At 39.9% G+C, this 23425-nt stretch overlaps 1 protein-coding gene across 5 annotated transcripts in view; it reads right to left on the reverse strand.

Annotated features, from left to right (window-relative positions):
• LOC130277129 (low-density lipoprotein receptor-related protein 5-like) overlaps positions 1-23425 on the reverse strand; it is a 154610-nt gene that overhangs the window by 82462 nt on the left and 48723 nt on the right. For 3 of the 5 annotated variants that reach the window (XM_056527495.1, XM_056527496.1, XM_056527497.1), the window contains exons 2-5: positions 21260-21653; positions 9713-9910; positions 6334-6530; positions 4238-4369 (exon numbers count right to left, since the gene is read on the reverse strand). In XM_056527495.1, coding sequence (XP_056383470.1) covers positions 4238-4369; positions 6334-6530; positions 9713-9910; positions 21260-21653 — 921 coding nt within the window. Of the gene's footprint in view, positions 1-4237; positions 4370-6333; positions 6531-7573; positions 7670-8132; positions 8245-9712; positions 9911-21259; positions 21654-23425 lie in introns of those variants that run through there. The other 2 variants (XM_056527498.1, XM_056527499.1) reach the window with 2 other exon arrangements.

Consider the following 23425-nt stretch of genomic DNA (forward strand, 5'->3'; position numbering starts at 1 on the left):
TCATCAGAGAGCAGACAGAAAAGAACAACCTTAACTTCAGAAGCTTATAAGTACTGAAAGGATTAAGTTTTTTTAATAGTAGTAATTGACAAATCTGTTTAACTTTCTGGAGCCATTTGAGATATATTATATATATTATATTTATATATATATATATATATATATATATATATATATATATATAATATATATAATATATATATAATATATAATATATATAATATATAAATATATATAATATATATAATATATAAATATATTAATATATATAATATATAATATATAATATATATAATATATATAATATATATAATATATATAATATATATAATATATATAATATATATAATATATATATATATATATTGCCTGGAATACCCCTTTAACTGCTCTCTCTTAGGTCAGATGTTTTTTTTTCCTGTGTCTTTATAGATTTTCTGAATGCACAGTGCCAAACATAGTATAAGGGATTAGGTCACATCTCTAAGCGTTTCACCCTATTAGGGTCAAGGTCTGTCCAGCTGCACCTCAATCCCCAGGGAGAAAGGGAGGCAGGATCCTTCAACACAAGTTCAGTGAAGTCTGGCCCCCAACCTATCCCGCAGCTCTCTCACCTTCAGGGGATGGATTCCGGCTCCAGCATTAACATTTCAGCAAAAAGGCACCAAAGCTGCAACCTTGCTAGCATGTCCTGCTACAGGGATACCACAAGCAGTAGCATTAGGGACTAAGGTAAATCCGATGGTCCCTACTGCAAACTAAGACTATGTGTGACTATTCTTCCGAACCTTAACTAACCAGCAATAAACTAACATCTGGGGATTCCTTTCTGTTTGCCTTAACGATGGTGGCGACTCAAAGAACCCAAATACCCAAAGAAACGTAAGTGATGGAGGGGATCCTTGCACAGCTCATCATGGCACACCCCTGTGAAGACCCCTGAAGCATGCACAGACAATGGACAATAGTTACAGTCTACAGTCAAGTCAAAAATTCTGTATTGGATCTGCACCAGAAGTTAGTTATTTTGCTGGGGAATTTGTACAGATTACAGCTTAATTGAAGTAGGGGTTTGTGGGACTATACATCTAAATATAGGGTTGCATCACACATGCCACTACAACCCTCATCTTATATTCACAACCTCGAAATCTGTGCAGATGAAAGGTATTGCAAAGTATCCATTTCTATTATTGCCTTATGCCAACCACATATGCACAACAGGGATTGTTACAAGGCCATGAATAAGGAAGTATGACATCCAAAATCTTGTCAGTGAAATAAAGATTTCCATAGTTTTTACAGAGCTGGAGAACTGAGTGGTTGAACGTAACAAAAAAACAAAACAAAAAAACAAAACAAAAAAACAACAACATTAATTGTTTGAAGTCTTGGAGTTGAGCTCCTCAAAAATATTAAGCAATATGTAGAACTAGGGCTAGGTTCAATGTTTTTGTAAAACGAAAGAAAAAAATAAATGTGGACCAATTTTTTTTTTTTGCAGCAGTGTAAATAAGTGGCATGCTTGCTGTAGAAATGAGCGCATTGACTTGAGAAGTCTGTATAGGAATACAGCAGTTCTCATAGGGTTGGTCTGATGCTCCAGGGACATAATGAATGTTACCAGGGGACTGTGAGAAAAGTACAGCCTGTAAACTAAAGTTAAGCTTTCTTTTAAAATGTCACTCCACTCCCCAATTTAAAGATTTAAAAAACAAAGGAGAAAAAGGCATTTGCTTCACAGAAGGTATGCATAAATTTTTCCTAGACAAAAACCTCCACTCTGACAAGTTTGCCTGTGCCCGTAAATTCTAAGGGGGTAGCTACGGACAACTATGGAAGTTAAGAAGAAAAAAAAAAAAGCACCGCTTTGGAGCAATTATACAGACTGACAAATGACTGCAAACCATTTCCATTGCACAACGGAGCTGTTCATTTGTAAATGAGCTGTCCATGGCCTTGATCAAGAAGTCTCGGTGGACGTGGCATAGAAATTAGTTGTTTGATTTCTAAAGCAAATGTTTACTGCTCGTAGACATGTATATTAATGGGTTCATGTCATCCTCTGACCTTCGACCTACAGGAGGAAAGGGGAATTTAGATGCAGGAGGAAGGGGGGGGGGTTGTTTCAGTTGCGGGCATCTTTATGTATACCCATATAATGTGTCAGATTACAAAGCCATTTCGTGCATTGAGGCTGCAGACAAAAAAAGGTATCAAATGCCTAGAACTTAAACAGATCCCTAAAAAGCAAGAGAAGCCTTAAAAAATATAAGAGGAATCACATAAATCACAGCAAACAACTATTCCTCGATCGGGCTATCTTCTTAGACACTGCTTAAAAATAGACACTTCCCTGTTCTATATTAGAAAAGGATTACTATGTAGATTCTATAGAAATGTTCCTCCAAATCAGATAAAATTTACTACGGAGGTGTTGACCCATTTCTTGCATTTAGGGCCAGACTTTATGTGCAAGTTAAACTGAGAATGGTAAAGTGTAGTTTTGTTGTACCTAGAAGAGACAGTACTTTACTGATAAATATTTATGCCCATACTGTATTTTAAAATCCTGTACATATACTGTTTGTATCCAATAATATTAAAACTTACAAATCATACCCGATAAGCCAAAACATTGAATCCAAGATGCAATAGGCAAAGCATTCGGCACAGCCCCTTGATACTCTTGCTTCATATGAAACAGCTGTAACGAACACTTGATACAGTTACAGTGAACCGGGGTGCTCCATCCGAAGGACCACCATTATATCCAGCAAACAACAATGAAGATGGCACTCACCGGTGGATAAAAGAACAGTGACTCTTTAATAACAACAATGATAACCAGCAGACAGCAGCATTGGGACGAGGGATGCCACTCCTTTAAGTTGGGGCTACCAAGGATCAGATTTCTTTTTCCAGTTCATGAACGTTTAAAAGGATTTAGGATCTGAGAAATTTGGTGAGTAAGACCACGCAAACTATTTTTCATGGTCATCCAACCATCCCTGAACAATTTTTGCAGTTCGACAATTATCCATCTAAAAGAGGCCACTTGCCACCATCAATACAATTTGGCATGAAAAAGGTAAACGCAGTCTGTAATAAGATCTACGTATAAGTAATCTCCACGTGAATACCAAGACAGTTTCCTGATAAAGCATCACCGCTGCCATCTTGTATTCTTTCCAAATAATATTTTAGGTAAGCAATACACACATACACACACACACACACCTGGCCATTCACATAATGTAAAAGAAAACATGATTCATTACACCAGGATATCTATTTCTATTGCTCCATGGTCTGATGCTCAATTGCCCATAGAAAATTGACATGGGTCACAATGGGCATTCCGACCAGTTAGAACACATAGAAAATTACAGCTTGCGGTGTAGAAAGACAACTTTCTAACCATATGTTGTGATAGAGTAGGGGCTTTGTTTGACCCAACAGGCTTTCCTTTGTATGCCATGCACATCAGAGTCTTGAGTACCCAATATCCCTTTCAGAGGTTCAATAATAATCCTTCCTTGCACCACATTTAGAAGGTACTTATCACTACATACCGGGAACACGCAACAAGATCTACGTTTTGGAGAGGTTCTGACCTTGTCATCTAGTCATTACAATTAGGCCTGTAAAAGTGGTTCTGATTCCTGTATTTCCCCGATTTTTCTTGCGTGATGTCAAGAACTGACTATTCACCTGCTGCAAAGAGATATTCCCCTCTTTAACAACCTCCACTCTAAAAAAAAACATAATTTCAGCAGTGGGGGTTGCTATTATGGCTAATCTGTATTTACAAAGTATAATTTTATATTTAATGTATATATTTAAACAAAAATAATGAACATATTTAAGTAAACAAAAAAAATAAGTTATACCGTAAATGTTTATGTAGACGTTAGAAATAAAACTAAAAACTAAGACTAAGCAACTTGGCGATTTGTCCCCCAGTATACAGTCAAGTAAAATTCTAATAGAATATCGTATGCACAATTACATAAAGGACCACTTTTAGCAAGCTTGTGGGGGTAAGGCATTAATTGTTGGTAATAAATCCACCCACTGACTATAATAGAGTATAGCAAGTATGAAATACAAGAATAATCCGATTCAATAGCAGTCGTGTAATATGACAGATTTATTGCTGAAAATTGGGATACGCTAAGTGATTTACATTCCTGTAGTGAGATGGGAAAACATAGAATATACTCTAGTATTTTACCTATTTTGCAGGATTTCCCATCTTCCATCAGCTGTACCCCAGTCGGACAGGCACAGCTGTAAAATGGGTCTCTTGGTGACAATAGGCAGAGATGAGAGCATCCTCCATTATTGTTATCACATGACGTTTGGACTAAAAATAAATAAAAAACAGACAAGAACATTAGAGCCGAATGAAGAAGATTTTCACTTGGTTGCATGGTTTCACACTATTTGTGTTTTAAAATGCATTTCAAGTAACGTTTCATCATTATCTACTTGCTGGGGAAGATATTTACAGCTACATCTCTTATAAAGGTTTTTTTTTTGGTTTTTTTCCCCCCCCATGATTCAAAAAACAATCTATATAAAAAAAAATACTGTATTATATTGTTCATTTTTTAGGCAAGTAAATTATGAAACTCTTCTGTTTTTGAAACTTTTTTCTCAGATGTTTGACTGGTTTGAAAATTGTTGAAATTTTGAGAGCAAGTCATTCTTTGGGATGAAATTGTCCTTTAAAGAGGTTATAAAATAAAAATAAAGTAAATAGATTTACACTTAATTTTACTGCCCCATTTTTTTTCTGAATGCCAAATACCAGCCTTTTTTCAGTCAGGTTAATAGAATTAAATATAGAAGTAGAAAAGGTTTTTGTTCCTTTTTTTGACATGTAAACAAGTATTAAATATGAAGAAACCGTCAAAATACTGCATGTTACCACAGGCTAAAGTTGACTAGAACATGGGATCTAGGTCAGTGGATCCAAACAGTCGATAGGAAACATTAGGAAAACGTTAAAAAGTCTGTGTGGATTTGATAGGCTCCAATGATGTTCCAAGCTAGTGAGCAGGAAGTGTTCCTTAAACATGGGTGATCTGAAAACCCAACATATCTGATATCACATGGTAGACGACGCTTGACACTTGACTGTATACATGCAGATCTGTCTCTGGTAGGTGGTGATCACCAGTGTGATCCTTGTAAAGCTTATTGTACAAGCTCATGACATGTAAGGGTGATCATATAATAGTGGTTAATTAAGATTACAAAAGACTTCTTAAATTTGAAAATGAACCTGTAGTATGGAGAGGAATTCGGAATCTTCCCCCTTGCTGGTTCGGATCGCAGTTCGGCGCCTCAAGGTAGCTGCCTGTCACAAATGCACGGAGGGCAGCAGAGGTATATCCAAACAGATTTTATTTGTATATTAAAGGGATAAACTCATAAAAGGACAATGTGTTTCGCTAGGAACCCCTTGCTTCGTCAGGTCTCCTGACGAACAAGGGATTCCTTGCGAAACTCGTTGTCCTTTTATGCCATTAATATACCAATAAAATCCATTTGGATATACCTCTGCTGCCCTCTGGAGACCTGACGAAGCAAGGGGTTCCTAGCGAAACACGCTGTCCTTTTATGAGTTTATTCCTTTAATATACATATAAAATCTGTTTGGATATACCTCTGCTGCCCTCCGTGCATTTGTGACAGGCAGCTACCTTAAGGCGCCGAACTGCGATCCGAACCAGCAAGGGGGAAGATTCCGAATTCTTCTCCATACTACAGATTGACTGACTGACATCACAGATGACCGGGAATAGGACGCAAGGCTACCACAAGGATTCCACCTGAGTGTATACACTCATTCATGCGCATCACAGTGTTGTGCCTGCAGCGCAACACTAAAAAGTTGAGTTTGCCATCGCACCATCATTTGCTTCGTCATTTTTTAAATCCAGCCATTTCTATTCTATTTAAATTAAAAATTGCCTGATCTTTTTTTCCAGTTCTTTATCCGTACATATTCCTAATCTCAAAAATGAACCATGATGAAGGCAGTTCAGCATTGAAACACGTCATTTCTTACTTTGTTTTAGCTTTTACCTGAAGATCTAAACCAGCCCCATACAGCATCTCTAATAGAGGCACCTCAACAAAAAGACGTTCACGTCATTCAGAACCCAGATTAAACAATGTCTAACTTAGCATAGCCCAAAAATGTATGTAGTATTTACTGCAAGCTTCATAGACTGAAGACCCAGAATTCTGGTTTTATTGTGACATTACACTTCACACTAAAAAGTCACAAACATTGTTGGCAAGAGAATAGAAACTCACAATGTGGCTGCCGTTCCTGACTGAACACTTGTATGTCCATAGGAGAGTAAAGCGCGTTAAGAATTTCCCTTCTTTTTTCTCCTGTACGCTTGTTGCAGGCATGGATGGAGCGAGTCTGCCAGTCAGTCCAATACAATGTATCTCCTGCCAGCGTTAACGCAAATGGATGTGTGAGGCTTCCTTCGACAACCTTCTGCCTGTGGGTGGTTTGAGGAAACACAATGCATAAAGAGCAAAGAAGGGAAAATAAATAAATAACAAACATACATTTTCTCAAGACATGACATGAAATCAATGTATCACAAGGTGCACTAAAGTTGCCCAAAAGAAAGCTATAGTCATTAAAACATTACTGTGTGAGACCAAACATCTAGGTTTCATTTAGAGGCCTTTGGTTCCTCATTTTAAAAATGGTGGAGCCAAGTAATATCTTTGGTTGCCCAATCAGAAAACAACATGTTAAAGGAGTATTCCAGGCAAAAACTTTTTATTATATATCAACTGGCTCCAGAAAGTTAAACGGATTTGTAAATTACTTCTATTAAAAATTCTTAATCCTTCCAATAGTTATTAGCTTCTGAAGTTTTCTGTTTAACTGCTCAATGATGATGTCACGTCACGGGAGCTGTGCATGATGGGAGAATATCCCCATAGGAGCTGGACAGCTCTCGGGACGTGAGTCATCAGAAAGCAGTTAGACAGAAAACAGCAACTCAACTTCAGAAGCTAATAACTATTGGAAGGATTAAGATTTTTTAATAGAAGTAATTTACAAATCTGTTTAACTTTCCGGAGCCAGTTGATATATAAAAAAAAGTTTTCGCCTGGAACACCCCTTTAAGTTGTGTTTATTTTATTTTTTTTAAACACACACACACACACACACACACACACGTCTGTGGGGTAACCCTTAGCTTCCAAGAGGGAGCATAGAAGTTTGCTGCGTTCACTGAATATAATGAGAACATAGGGGGGAGATTTATCAAAGTCTGTGCAGAGGAAAAAGTTGCCCAGTTGCCCTTATATTTGCTTTTTATATTTTTGACAAGGCCTGTGCAAAATAAAAAGCAATCTGATTGGTTGCTATGGGCAACCAGACAACTTTTCCTTTGCACAGGTTTTGATAAATCTCCTCCTCAGTCTTTAGAAAGTTCTTATTCCTGTAGTAGTTGGCGGCAGACAGCATGTTATACATTACATCTATGAAGATGCTTCAAGATACAATAAGTCACTTGGGTACCTTTGGGTCTTAGGAGAACCATTATAGTCACCATTTTAAGCCCTGTTTGCTCATAATGGGGGAGATTTATCAAAACCTGGGGAAAGGAAAATTGCCCAGTTGCCCATAGCAACCAATCAGATTGCTTCTTTCATTTTTCAGAGGCTTTGTTAAGAATGAAAGTAGTAAGCTGATTGGTTGCTATGGGCAATTTTGCCTCTGCACAGGTTTTGTTAAATCTTCCCCAATATGTCCATTTGGTGGCATTTATCTTAATTTAGAAGTCAAAACAAGTAGTAAAACATGAAAATTTGAACAGATATTTTAACACTTAGCTATTCATGGTTCATACATTATCGGGTACACTTTTCTCTGCAGACAACTTTGCTGCGTAACTTAAGTACTGTCTGAACAGGGATTACAGAATGGGGAGGACATATAAATGCAATGGAATTCTGACAGGTACACAACTATAAACAAATCACGCTGGTAACAACACTACTACATTAGTGGATACTGTCACCTCAGTGTGAGGTACAGACACCAGCGGTTAGGGCATTGAGAGATGGAAAGATGGTACCTTTATTTAGGGTGGGTTTGTAAAGTTTAATCTGTGCCGTTTTCTAATCCAGCCGAGTCACAGCAGCAGGTCCCCCCCCATGGCTGACAACAGCGCCGCCTATGAATAGTCATCCCCCCCCCCTCCCTCCAGTTAGAAGCGACGAAGAGCGGCAGAGCTGGAGAGGGGGGGGGGGGGGGGGAATTAATATTCATAAGCGGTGCTGACGTCAGTGCCAGTTAACCTGCAGAAGCCCCGCCCGTGCCAGTCACAGAAAGATATACACATAGAATAAAACTACAATTGAGGGTGAACAGCCGGGCGGATCCGGGTAAGGTAGGGCTCGTTTTAATCAGCGTCTACCACACTATCCACCAGTACCAGTACTGTGGATAGTGCGGGAGAAAATATCTGACAGTTTTCCTTTAAGAAAGTTAAAAAAATAAAAAAATGCCCCCCAATTTTATTTTTAATAAGGAAGAATCTATAAACTTGAACTAGAAAAAAATACCCTATGCCCCTGCAGCTGTTTTCTATGCATCTGCCTTGCAAACAGCTTGTTATGGTCATAAAAATTGGAGCTTCGGTAATAGATTTCATAATACAACCCTCCATTCAGGCATTTCTTCATTTTCTCCTTAAGTTTTAACTTTTGCTGTTCTCTCACTATTGTTTATTCTGCTGTCAATAGGGTTTACAGAAATTAAATGTGAAAATTCCTGTGAAATTCCACACGACAGCAGTCTAAACAGTCGCTGGGAAAGGGTCAGAGTCTGACTTGGTGCAGCAGTGACATTACCACGCCAAGCCACCACACCCACTCTGCGCAGTTAAAGAGGACCTGTCAATTTTCTGATGAATTTGTGGGGACTCTTAAAAGTAGTCACCGTTCAGGCAGCTCTATACCTGGTTACTTCTCAGTACAATGCCAAAGAGTATAAATTATATATAAGCTACCAGGCTTATGCCATAAAGATCCTTAAAAGGGCATGGCAGGATCCAAAAACCTTTTATATGTAGTTACTGATTAAAATTAAAGACCTTTTGTAATATGGTTGTTTAAAGTTATTATATTTAAGAAAACGTCTCCTGAAAATTCCACCACTAGGGGTCCCTTTACCCACTGGGACACTAACCAGTCCTGCAGAAGCATCAGGCTTGTCCATGACTCATGGACAAGGCTGCATGAGCAGGTGAACCAATCACCTCCCACCACAAAGGCAGGACACGCCTCCTTCCAGAGAGGATTTCTAACACTTCGCTAATGAAGAGGTATTTTTATAATATTAGGTGACAGGAATAATAATTAGATGTACATGGTTGGGATTAGGTACAGAGTAAACTTTTTTGTGGGATCTGACAGGTACGCTTTAAGGCTGAGCTTAGTATTATACTTGATAAAATTGTGATGTCCTTTTGGCCGATTGTGTCCTCATTCCCAGTACGGAGGGGCCCACTTACATAGTCTAGAGTGATTGCCCTGCTACCTTAAAAACTCAGAGAGAGGAACACTGCGGAGGTGGCTATGACTATTCTACTGGTAATACAAGCTTAAGAAATACGCTGTCAGTCAATAACACCAATAATGAAAACAAGTATACCTAAAAGAACCATCCAAATTGGCTCTGTGAATAAAACTCAGTTTAGCATCTGCCCAGTAAAGTTTCTGTTCATCCAGGTCAATTGTTAGCCCATTGGGCCAATAAATATCTGAGTCCACTATGATTTTGCGTGTGCTTCCATCCATTCCAGCACGTTCAATTCTTGGGGTTTCTCCCCAGTCAGTCCAATACATGTATCTGTGGTAGGGAGAAAAATAAATACGAAAAGTATAAGTGACAAGACAGTGGATGAGGTTACATCTAAATTAGCCTTACATACAATAGAAAGTAGTGCATGTCCATGATGTTGGGTATGCCACACTGAAGGAAAAAAAAGGATTTTCTGACATTTAGTTCTATGTCTGAGCTGAAACGTGTGTGTGTGTGTGTGTGTGTGTGTGTGTGTGTGTTTGTTTACGGCACACCATATGGACCATAGATTGTCTACAAACACCTTTGTAAATACAGAAAAATTTAAAACCTAATATTTCTAGAAAACCACTTTACCTGTCTCGGCCTGTCTCGGCCTGGCCTTATAGTAATGTCTGCTAACTGCTTTCCTTCTATGGGAACAAAGGATCGAGCATGTAGAAATCAGATATGCTTGGTCCTTCAGGAAGACCCATAAACAGACTGCTAGTCCATCTAAAATATGACCTGTTTAGGGCTAGAATGAAATTTTTGCCATACATACAGGTGTTAAGTCCTGGGGAAAAGAGCTTTCCACTTAAGGGCTGGTCCTGCAGGAGTCCAATGTTCCTGCTGTGGAAAAAGTGCAGGAACCTGTTCCCAGGACTTGAGCCCTGCATATATAGTAACAGTCCATTACCAAACATTGTGTGTGAATGAGTAAGGCAGGAGAAAAAGAAACGAGGTGGAAGCCGAGTAAACAACAAAACACATTGAACACTTTGGTTGACTAATTGTTGCAAATTTAAGGGGCTGTCCACAGCAACGGTGTGCCAATCTACCCATGTCACTAGCACAGGCCATCTCTGGCTTCACTTAGGTCATCATTATCCAATTGGTAAAGTGCCGACACTAGACACTTTACCAATCAGCTGATTTTTTTTTTTTTTTTTTAAGAACCCTGGCACCTTGAATAGAGCCTAAGCAGAATGCTGCGCAAATTGAGGGACTCAAATTTCTCTTCTGGACAGGTTTTGTTATATCTCCCCCATTGTGTAGTGGCCATGCTGGGTTACGGTAGCTCAGCTCCCAGTTAAATGACTACTTTGGTTAAAATGTTTTAATCGTCTATTATGCCTGGGCTTCCACAATTTAAATTATATATAAACTTTGTTTTACCTTCAACCACTAATATGGCTCTCCCATCCCCCAATGCAGTTTTCTTCCTGCTTTTGGGAGCAGACACATCACACTGCGGATTAGCTACTCGCAAGCCCCAGCAATAGACTAAGGCTATGTTCCCACGATGGCATTTCCATGCAAAATTTGGCACAGAGATTCTGCAGCAGCAGAGTCCAATTAATTTCAATGGGATTTTGCTGCACTTTTCACATAGCAGAATTTCCACACCAAAAACATCTGGCTCGGAAATTCTAATTCTGTTGTCCGCAGAAAACAAACAAACAGGTCTATTTTTTCTGCTGACTCTGCATGGAAATGCATTGCAGTCTATGAGTCTATGTGCATTTCCAAATGGTCCTAGTGCCTGCATGCTATGCCGGCACTCTGCTGTCAGGGAAACATCCGCACCAACATTTTTCATGTGGACATTACCCAGTGTGAACATAGCTCAACCATCAGTAAGATGTATTGGGCTTAGACACCAGCAATACATCACACTGCTGCTCAGCCTTCTGCCGGCTGAGGTGGGACATCGCTGCTGCCGGTGATTGGCTGAGCCGGAGTGTGACATGTCTGGTGCAGTCTTCTTCCTGCTTTTCGACCAAAGTCACTATAAAAAGATAATGAAAGCGATCCTCCAAAAGGAGCCCGGAGCTTGGTATGGAATAGTGACATCACTAGTGGTGCCCAGTCCAACAAAAAAAAACCTCCGGCACATTTCGGAAGAGTCAGTCTTCCTTTGTCCAGGATAGTGTTTAACCTTGAAAAGGAAAGCGGACCGCTTCAGAAACGAGTCAAGAGTTTTTTGGTCGACTGAGCACCACTAGTGACGTCACTATTCCATACGCTTACTCTATACTCACAGGTATCCAACTGGTGGAGACGCCACCAGCCGGGGCAGTTCCCCCAGCTTCGTGTACCCAGAATGGAACTTAATAGACGAGTTTACCGCAAGCTACATAGGACCATCACAGCACGGATTGCTACAGAAGGAGGTATAGCAATGTATCATCTACCCTGGATGTTTACGGAAATAGTGAGGACCCATCACACCGCCTCCCGCATGTAATATTCTTTTTGCAGTGGTCTTCCAAAAGGAGACCAGAGTGCTTCCCTTTGGTATGAATGCTTTCATTATCTTTAATTTTTAAGCATTACAGTTATCTTTCTCTAAACTAGCCCTAAGCAGCGCTAGTGTATTTTTTCAGCTTTAATTAATTTTAATTATAATTAACCGAAAACTCTAAACAAATTACAGAAAACCCCTTCAGAAGGTTTAAAAAAAAGACGACAAAAAACAAACATTAAAATGTTAATTGTTAAAAGAACAAGTCACAAAATACAGTAGTGTTCCAGAATTTTTTTGGGGAAAAAGGTTGTTTCTACATGAAGATATCCTACTTTGTTGTTGTCACTAAATATATGATACATGCATAGATCTGTATTACAGCCTTTAGAAAGCAGACAGACCAAATTTCTGTCTTGTACCGACCACAGACAGAGGTCCATGACGGCTTCGGGCACGCACTGTACATGATGGACCTGAAAGTTAGTTCCACACCTGGTCCAGACATCATCCTTGACCAAACACAAAGCACAAAAGGATCAGAGGAACATTTACATATAAGAGGTAATTGACAAATTGTGCAACACCAGAGCAGTCACAGCAAATGCCGAGAAAGGCAACAGTAAGGGTTTTGTTTCAGCAACAAAGATGTAAGGTGATGGTGTGAAAAGGAAGGGGGAAGGGAGGGATGTGGAGGATGGTGTAATGGCTTATACTGAGAAGACATCTAAGGCCTCTTGAGAAGTGTCCCTTAGTACCCAGGGGAAACACTTGGTGGGAAAACGTACACGGAAAAAAAAACACTGAACACCTATGAGCTCATCTACACACACAACCAATTGTATTAAGAAATACCACAAGAACTTTACCTTCATGACCTGGGAAGTCGAAAATGGTGAGAAGTTAAAAGTGGAGGAACTTTGCTAATCCATTGCATTGGCAGTAATTGGTGGGAGTGATTTTTAATGCAGAGTACCCCTATAACAGGAGGAGGCTGTAGAAGTCTGAAATGGCTGCTTTGGATAGGTTTAGTCTCTACCCTTTATCTTTCCTCCCCAGAACTAACATTTAAAAGGGGTATTTCAGGAAAATTTCCTTTTTTTTTTTTTTTATATCAACTGGCTCCTGAAAAGTTAAACCGATTTGTAAATTACTTCTATTAAAAAATATCTTCATCCTTCCAATAATTATCAGCTGCTGAAGTTGAGCTGTTTTCTGTCTGGCAACAGTGCTCTCTGCTGACATCTCTGCTTGTCTCAGGAACTGCACAGAGTAGGAGAGGTTTGCTATGGGGATTTGCTTCTACTCTGGACAGTTTCCGAGACAGGTGTCAGAGTGCACTTAGAAAGGAACAACTCAACTTCAGCAGCTCATAAAGGATTAAGATTTAATAGAAGTAATTTACAAATCTGTTTAGATTTCTGGAGCCAGTGGATGGATTCTATAATTTTTTTCCTGGATAACCCCTTTAAGCTGAGTCATTAGGGGAATTTCTGATTTAAAAAAAAATAAAAAATAAAATAAAATAAAATAAAAAAAGGAAAACATAGCGAATTGATAGAGCCAGTAAGAAGCTTGACAAACTTCAAAAGGCTATAGAAGAGAAAATAATGTTTTTTTCACACCATTGTAATAAAGAAAAAAAAAATTATTAATTTAAGTGCTTTTTGAATTTTAACGATACCCTTCTCAGCCAAATCAACCCGTAGAGATTCCCTACATTTCTTAAAGCACATTCGTAAATTTCCCAAAGTTAAGGCCCCTTTCACACTGACATTTTGCCCCGTCGCCAAACTTCCGTCGAGCACTTTTTTTGTCTTAACGGACGTTATAGTTGACGGGGCACAAAAGGAAACAGTCCTGGTAGATCCCATCCCTGGTAGATTCCCCATTATGAGGTCCGTTGGCTGCCAGTGTTTTGACGGGAGTAGCAGGAGGAAAAAACGTGATGTATTTGTCCTACCGCTATTCTCCATGATCGAAGTCACACTGCAGTGTCACAACGGCAGTGTGAGAGAAGCCCAAGATGCTACCATGACAGTCTTGGTAATATTTGGTTATGACATCTTCCCAAGGAAGAACTGCCTCTTCGAAACACATAGGAGGAAATGACCACTGTATGGGCACCTGTAGACAAGGATGGTGACGTAACCAAATTTATGCTGCATGAGTGAGCTCATCCAAATATCAGGAAAGGCACCACTGGCCGGGGGGGCCCCATCCTGGACTACTACTGTTGAACTTCAGGCATTCTGTTAACTATGACAATTATATATTTTTCTAAACACAACCTCGAAGAGCGACACTATCCTAAGGAACTTTGTGATCAAGGAAATAAATGTGTGGACAAGCGAGGAACACCGCAAACTATATAGGTAACAAAAATGCAGTACCACTTAAGCATGCATACAGAAGGCTGTGCAAGTGTGATCTGAGATATATATTTTTTTTATATAAAAAGTATATAAAACATTTATTATTATAATTATTATTATTATTTTTAATTTTTTTATTTTTTAAACACGCTACACTCCCTATCCTACCAAGACAACACAAGGAAGTTCAGGATAAGAGTAGGGTGTTAAGTGATCAGGTCCTTAAAAATTAAATTATTTTTATTTATTTTTTAAAGAGCCTATTACTTAACACCCTACTCTTATCCCTAACTTCCTCATAATATAATAATAAAATAAATGAGAGAATTGAGGCATAGCAGCACTTTGAATACCACTACAACCCTCATTCTTCATTTGAGTAATGGGAAACGTGGCTGATGGAAATGGCCAAAAACACAACTGGGTTGCAGCTGGACACTATAGGAGTGCATATATATATATATATATATATATATATATATATATATATATATATATATATATGCCTTGAATATCCTTGGCAATGACAGGATTTTAATTTCGTAATAATTGTAGAGCTGTAATAAAAACGCATGCAGCAGGTCTATGAATTACATAATGAAACTGCCAAAGGAGATCCTGTCAGGAAGCCAGAAATGAGTTCTCAGGTAAAACCATCTAACAATTATAGACATAAAAATACGTGCAGAGCCCCAACAAATCAAGACCACCTTAAAAGATCTCTAGACTAGTTATTTGTGGGGTGATGTTATTTTATTTATTTATTTTTTTTATTCAACCATTTACTAAATTGTCTTTCCTACAAATTAATTAGGACTATCCTTGTAATACATAGTCAATGATACTATACTGTAAAACCATATTCCTGCGTTTATATGTAACTTGGGTTTTACGGTGAAAAACTTTTTTTTTTTCATATCAACTAGCTCCAGAAACAGATTTGTAAATTACTTCTATAAAAAAAAATCTTATCCTACTAGTATTTATCAGCTGCTGAAGTAGAGTTCTTTTCTGTCGGACCACAGTGCTCTCTGCTGACACCTGTCTGTCTCAGGAACTGTCCAGAGGAGGAGAGGTTTGCTCTGTGGATTTGCTCCTACTCTGGACAGTTCCCGAGACAGACAGATGTGTCAGCAGAGAGCACTGTTGCCAGACAGAAAAGAACAACTCTACTTCAGCAGCTGATAAATACTGGTAGGATTAAGATTTCTAAATAGAAGTCATTTACAAATCTGTTTAAATTTTTGGCACCAGAAAGGTTTGTTTTTTCACCGGAATACACCTTTAACACCACTACAAACCTTGAAGGAGTAAGTAACACTCCGAAAATAGAAAAGTGAACAGGTCACCAGATTTTACCCTCTATAAAAGGGTAAAATAAGGTTTCATGTCAGGTCCTCCTTAGAATCTGCTAAAGTGACAATGAAGTTTGTAAATGTTCCATGCCATATGGCGTCAGCCACAAGTAGTTATCGGTGTGTGCTGCACCTCCATGTAGTCACTGCGTGCCTGGATGTAATCACTCCCACCTAGGCATGAGAGACAGCCTGGGCACTGTCACTGCTCTTCTCCATCTCCTCAATGAAATTTCATACTAGCGCATAGGTGGCTTTATGGGCAGGGATAGCACAGCTCCTGAGACTGCGCAAGACTTTGAGGACTGGGTGCACAGAAGTCAACATTGTCTGGGGTTGTACTTACAGCCCATGACTACATGAAGATGCCTCATGCCCCAATGACTACTTGTGACTGATTGAATATGTCCTGTGCCATATGGAATACATAAAGGGGTACTCCGGTGGAATTTTTTATTTTTTTTATTTATTTATTTATTTTAAATCAACTGGTGCCAGAAAGTTAAACAGATTTGTAAATTACTTCTATTAAAAAAAAAATCTTAATTCTTCCAGTACTTCTTAGCTGTGTAATACTACAGAGGAAATTATTTTCTTTTTGGAACACAGTGCTCTCTGCTGACATCTCAGTCCATTTTAGGAACTGTCCAGAGCAGCATATGTTTGCTATGGGGATTTTCTCCTACTCTGGACAGTTCATAAAATGGACAGAGATGTCAGCAGAGAGCCCTGTGTTCCAAAAAGAAAACAATTTCCTCTGTAGTATTCAGCAGGGAATTTGGTGCCCTGCATGAGAAAATAAGTATATTTACATGGGTCAGAATTTATTTATTGTAATTAAATCCTAAGAATGTGCTAGTGTTAGAATTTTTTTCCTCTAAAATCATCTGTCTTTTGTGATTTAGACTTCCCCCTTTAAATCTCAGCTGCAGAGACATTCCCTTAAAGGGGTACTCCAGAGTTCAGAACAGTTTGTTTCAAACTCTGAGCAGCGGAGACAGCACCGGGAGCTCATGACGTCATAGTCTCGTCCCCTCAATGCAAGTCTAAGGGAGGGGGCGTGACAGCGTCACGCCCCCTCCCATAGACTTGCATTGAGGGGGCGGGCATGATGCTATGAGGGGGCGGGACTATAACGTCACGAGCTCCCAGCGCCGTCTCCAGTGTTTTGAACAGGTTGTTCCAAATGCTGAGCAGTGGAGTACCCCTTTAACATTTGAGACATGTTAAATTATAATCTGAAGAAGCCAGAGACACTGCTCAGAGCTGTACCAGAGACATGCTCTTCAGGGGGGAATTTATCAAGCGGTGTAGTTTTTTTAGCATCATTTTAGCATATTTAAAAAAAAAAAAAAAAAAAAAGGTTATTCTTTTTAGTGCATAGTGCACTAAAATTTGCTACTTTTTTTTGTTAGAAAACCACGCTGCGGAGGCTCTTCGCTAGTCAGCCACGCTGATTTTTCTAGCACAGTACTTTACAAATAGAATGTATCAAAAATCCCAACCAGCCCTCAGGGGTGCTTGGAAAGTAGTATAAATCTCCGCCAGTCTGCTGGACGACTTTACATAGATCCGCACAGCGCACAGATAAGCGCTTGTGATAAATTCTCCCCTGCAAGCACTCATTTCTGCGAGTTACGGTCGGGGACCCGGTAGTTTGAGAAACCTCACTAACCGTGGTTGAGCTTAAAAATAGAGACGGCCACTCGCTAGCATATGTTCGTTCCCCACAAGCCAAAATGCAATGTCAACAAACTCCGCAAGACTGATCTGTTTAGTCTAACTATGTCAGAGTATTGAGGGCTAAAGGAGAGCTCCACTTTACCCTGAGAGACAGCTCAGGGATTCAGTGCACCCCTTTAACAAAACTCTAAGAAATATTTAAAGGGGTACTCGGGTGGAAAATGTTTAAATTTTTTTTTAATCAACTGGTGCCATAAAGTTAAACAGATTTGTAATTAAAAATTTAAAAAAAAAAATCTTGATCATTCCAGTACTTACTAGCTGCTGAATACTACAGGGGAAATTCTTTTCTTTTTTTAACACAGTGCTCTCTACTGACATATCTGTCCATTTTAAGAACTGTCCAGAGTAGGAGAAAATCCCCATAGCAAACATATCTCCAGAGCAGCATGTGTTCCAAAAAGAAAAGTATTTTCTATGTAGTATTCAGCAGCTAATAAGTACTGGAGGGATTAAGATTTTTTTTAATAGTAATTTACAACTCTGTTTAACTTTCTGGCATCAGTTGATATATACAAAATAAAAAAAATAAAAAAAAGTTTCCACCGGAGTACCCTTTTAACGGCTCGTTTCCCATATAAGGGTGGATTCACACTACGTTTGTAGTGTGCGGGTGCAGGATCCGGTTGGGAGGGGCAAAAACCGCCCACTCCCGTATCCCAGCCGAATCCGGCCCGAACCCCATTAATTTCAATGAGCCGACCGGAGTCAAACCCTGAATCCGGTCGGCTCATTTTTGCCCCGTATACGGTTTTCTGACCGGACCTAAAACAGTGGTATATCACGTGGTATATATATTTTCGCTCCTCCCAACCGGATCCAGCACCCGCACACTGCAGTCGTAGTGTGAACCCACCCTAACATGCAAATTTGTGTCCATACTCTTGACCACGAGTCTGATGACCCTAAGTGACAGCTGTCAATTCAGGTCATCAGAAAATTGGTCAGGCTGATTCTAGAATATGGGCGCAAAAATAGGCATGCCAGGTCACTAATGTAACATTAGTATAAGGCACATACGCCAGAAATGTTCCACTTGGTACACAGTAACAAAATCCATGGCTAACCCACAACATCAAGATTTTATCCTTGCTACATTATACTGAAACGCGTTAGTTTGTAGTTACTGTATCCATGGTTGTACAGGTTTTTTAAAGATGTTGAATAAACAGAAGTTTTTCTTAAGCTACGTGTTACTGGAGTATTTCATTTATGTATGTATGCGCATTTTCTAGGGCAGTGTTTTCCAACCAGTGCACCTCCAGCTGTTGCAAATCTACACAGGAAAAATCTGCACACAAAAGACCGGGTTCACGCTATGGAATTTCGGTCAGAAATTCAGCTGCATGAAGCTTAAAGGGGTACTCCCATGGAAATTTTCTCTTTTTTAAATCAACTGGTGCCAGAAAGTTAAACAGATTTGGAATTTCGGTCAGAAATCCGAGCACTAGACTTCCTGCGCCTTCGCCGAGATCCAGCTCCCCGTGTATCGGACCCCGACATGCAGTAGTCTCCGCTGAGCGGTGAGTGCACCTACGTTTTTCTTTATTGAATCTTTCCGATACTTGATGCTTGTATATGTGAACCCCGCAGGAGATATGCAGATAGGTACCGGGGTTTGACCGCAATCCAGTCCAGGTGATATATGCCCTCAGAGTGCTCTCCCCTTTCTTGTCTTTATACATATTCTATTTGTAAATTACTTCTATTAAAAAAATCTTAATCCTTCCAGTACCATTTAGGGGCTGTATACTACAGAGGGAATGCTTATCTTTTTAGATTTCTCTGAAGTAATGACCACAGTGCTCTCTGCTGTCCATTTTAGGAACTGTCCAGAGCAGCATATGTTTCCTATGGGGATTTTCTCCTACTTTGGACACTTCCTAAAATAGACAGCAGAGGTCAGCCAGCAGAGAGCACTGTGGTCGTGACAGAAGAGAAATCTAAAGAGATAAGCGTTTCCTCTGTGGTATAAAGCCCCTAAAAAGTACTGGAAGGATTAAGATTTAATAGAAGTAACTTACAAATCTGTTCAACTTTCTGGAGCCAGTTGATATAAAAAAAAAAAAAAAAAAAGTTTTTCCTGGAATACCCCCTTAAAGGCAGAGTTCATCCTTGCAAAGCTCCACAAGAAAAACTTCTGTCCAGAGCTTCAGTCGGCACTAGGACTGCGCAGGCATTGCCGTCCCTATAGAGGGCAATGTCGGAGTGCATACCGCCGAGACATTAAGCGGGCTCAATGTTCTGGTGGAATTTTTTTGAAGGGAATTTTCTGTAGGAAATTACAACCAGTAAATTCAGCAGTGTGAATAGGTTCACAGAAAACCCATTCACCTGCAAGTTAAGCTTTATGCGGCAGAATTTCCGAATGATATTTGAGTGGACTTCCGGTCAGAAATTCAGTATTGTGTTCCCAGCCTAACATGCAGGTGAATGGGTTTTCCATGAACCCATTCACATTGCAAAAGTTTCAAACAGAAAATTCCAATTAAACAATTCCACCAGAACATTGAACCTGCTCGATGTTCTTCCAGAATCCGCTCCACAGACATTGCAGTCTATGGGGACATCAGTGTCTGACCGGTTCTAGCGGCGACTGATTCAGTGGGCGCTGCCCGCACTCAAATTCTGTAGTGTCCATTGGCCAGATTCCAAAAGGAAAAATTCTGCCCTGAAATTCCAATGAGATTCAGATGCAAAAATTATAATTCCAAGCCAAAAAATGAACACATTCATTCTTTCATAGGAAATGCGAGCGGACTGCATTGCAGTCAATGGTGATGGCGCGTGTCCGCGCAGTCCTAACATCGATTATTTCAGAGTTATCCTATGTAAGTAGAATCTCCATCTACAATATCTCTGGACTGAGACACTAGTGTGAATGCACCCCTAAAGGCTATGTTCACATCTAGTGGCATTTGTAACAATATGATTAGATTTGCAACAGTGGAATTCAGTTGCATGTAAACAAGTCAAATACAACAAATCTCCACTACATATGGATTTAGGCTGGGGTCACATGTTTTCAGCAATACGGGACAGCATGCGGCTGTGGGGAGCTAAAACCGTGCGCTCCCATATCCCTGCCGTATGCAGCCCGTATGTTATGTATTTCAATGAGCCGACCGGAGAGAAACGCTGACTCTGGTCGGCTCATTTTTTGCCCTGTATGCGGTTTTCCCACTGGACCTAAGCCATAGTGTACTACGGTTTTAGGTCTGGTGGGAAAACTGCATATGGGGCAAAAATGAGCCGACAGGAGTCAGCGTTTCACTCCGGTCGGCTCATTGAAATACATAACATACGGGCTGCATACGGCAGGGATACGGGAGCGCACGGGTTTTAGCTCCCCCCCCCACAGCCGTATGCGGCCCGTATTGCTGAAAACATGTGAACCAAGCCTTACAATGAAATCCAAAGCAGACTCTTCCCCTCCCCCTCCCCCTCCCCCCCCCCCCCCCCAACTTTAATGGATGCAACTAAAAAATACAAGTCTTTCCAGGAACTTTGAGCTAGTCCATGGAAAGGAGAGTCATTGCTCACTTTTGCTGTACTATTTAATGCACTTGCATGTATATATAGCAGTTGTGCAACCTATGGAGGTCCAAAGTTTGGAGAGCACTGAACTACATCTATAAAATGTTTATACCAAGCAAAAGCAAATCTATAATAAAAATGACAAGTAGTGATAACATACCCATGTGCTGGATCCAATGCTATGGCCCTGGGCTGATCCAGATCTTGCCAAAACAAGACTTTTCTGTAAGTGCCATTGAGGTTCGCTACCTCTATCCGGTTTGTTTCAGAGTCCGTCCAATAAAGTTTCTTTCCAATCCAGTCGCAAGCCAGGCCATCCGGAGAGACCAGGCCCGAGATGATGACCCGCTGTGAGCTCCCGCTCTGGTTATATGTAATTTCTTTTATCGATTCCTCACTAACATCTGTCCAGTAAATGAGTCCTTGAGAGTAAAAGAAATCCACGGCCGCTGCATCCTCCAAGCCGCTCACCACCACCACCGAATCCAACTTTGCTCCCACTGCATCAACCAGTCGGACGTCTCGGCGGTTTGCGAAAAGCAATAAAGGAGACCCTAAAAATGACAAACAAACCAAACAAAAAGTTATAACAACTGTTTACAATAAAATCCTGCATCATTTTCCTTACAACATTTACCAATATTTGGAAAAGAGCTGCTTAGTCTAAAATTTTCATGTGAAGAGAATCACTAAAATGAATGGCCACAATGGATACTGGCTACTTTTTTTTAATTTTAGAGCATTGCTGCTGTTCTTTTTTCCTTTGTTTCAGAACTCAGAATTTACTGTTAAAGGGCTACTCCACTGCCCCAGCGTTCGGAACATTTTGTTGCGGGGGTTGTGACATCATGGCCACACCCCCTCAATGCAAGTCTATGGGAGGGGGCGTCGCCCCCTCCCATAGACTTGCATTGAGGGGGTGTGGCCATGATGTCACAACCCCCGCAACAAAATGTTCCGAACGCTGGGGCAGTGGAGTAGCCCTTTAAAAGGAAAATATTTAAATAAAGCCTGTGGAGCCCACCTCCAGTGTGCAATACAAAGATAAAGCGGATATCAGTGGGACATAACTCTGGACCAAAAGCTACATATTTTAGTTAGTGACCCCCTCATCAGACTCCTGTTCACCCCATACTAACCCAGTATTGGGTTTAGTGTGGGTGAACAGGAGGACCATTTATTTTATTTTTTTAAAGGGGTTGGCACTTTATCCTAAAATTATTAATGATACCTACGAAGACCTAGGTGGTCCTGCGGTGCCCATTTCAAGATAGGAGATGTCCCATACCCTCAGCACCGATTAGCAAACCAATCTATAACAAAGCCAAGCATAGAGGAGCATGTGACATACACATCACCCTCCACAGGTTTATACAGGTGCAGGAGGACACAATTGAGGTGCATGGTCAGACGCTCCACTATGCTCATCCATATTGCAGCTCTCCCTATACACCACCTAGGATTTCGAATGTAAGAGCCAAGAAGTAGACAAAAGAACACTGAAATAACATATTAGGGTAAGTTACAGAGACTAAAACTACAACAATCCTAAACTACACATTTGAAGCCCATGTGAACATACCTTTAGATCACATGAGATCCGATTTGGAGAACAAACCAGCATTGAGTTAGAAATACAATGCAAAAAACAACATTGCGACAAAAAAATAAAATAAAAAAATAAATAAAAGATTGACGCATTTTTTTGTCTGATCGGTCTTTAGTCCTGACTATACTGAGTGGGAGGGAATTCTTTAAGCATGTAGAGATTATATTAAAGGGTACCTCTCAAAAAAACTTTTGATATATTATAGATTAATATATGCAGAATAACTTTACAATTGCATGTTCTTAAAAAAAATATGCTTCTTTCTATTTAATTTTCCATTTTGAAGAAATGACCACTAGGGGTCTCCCTACCAGTCCTGGCAGCAAGCATTTCAGACTCATGCTGGAGTCCTAAACACTACGAGCTGCCAGTCTGCTTTGTTCACAAAGGAGAACACTCAGAGCTGCCAGCCTGCTTTGTTCACAGCCTGTTTGGCTGTGAACAAAGCAGGCTGGCAGCTCTGAGTGTTTAGGACTCCAGCATGAGTCAGAAATGCTTGCTGACAGGACTGATCGGGAAAAATACAATAGAAAGAAGCATATTTTACATTAACATGCTATTGGAAAGTTATTCAACATTCATTAATCTAAAATATATCAAAAGTTTATGTGATGAGAGGAACCCTTTAAGTCCTTAAAAAGGAAACTATTCAACGTATAATGTTAAACACCTTTAGCATTACATAGAGATTTGTTATTGAAAATCTGACAATATTCT

The sequence above is a fragment of the Hyla sarda genome, chromosome 6, assembly GCF_029499605.1.
Source record: "Hyla sarda isolate aHylSar1 chromosome 6, aHylSar1.hap1, whole genome shotgun sequence".
Classification (NCBI taxonomy): Eukaryota; Metazoa; Chordata; class Amphibia; order Anura; family Hylidae; genus Hyla; species Hyla sarda.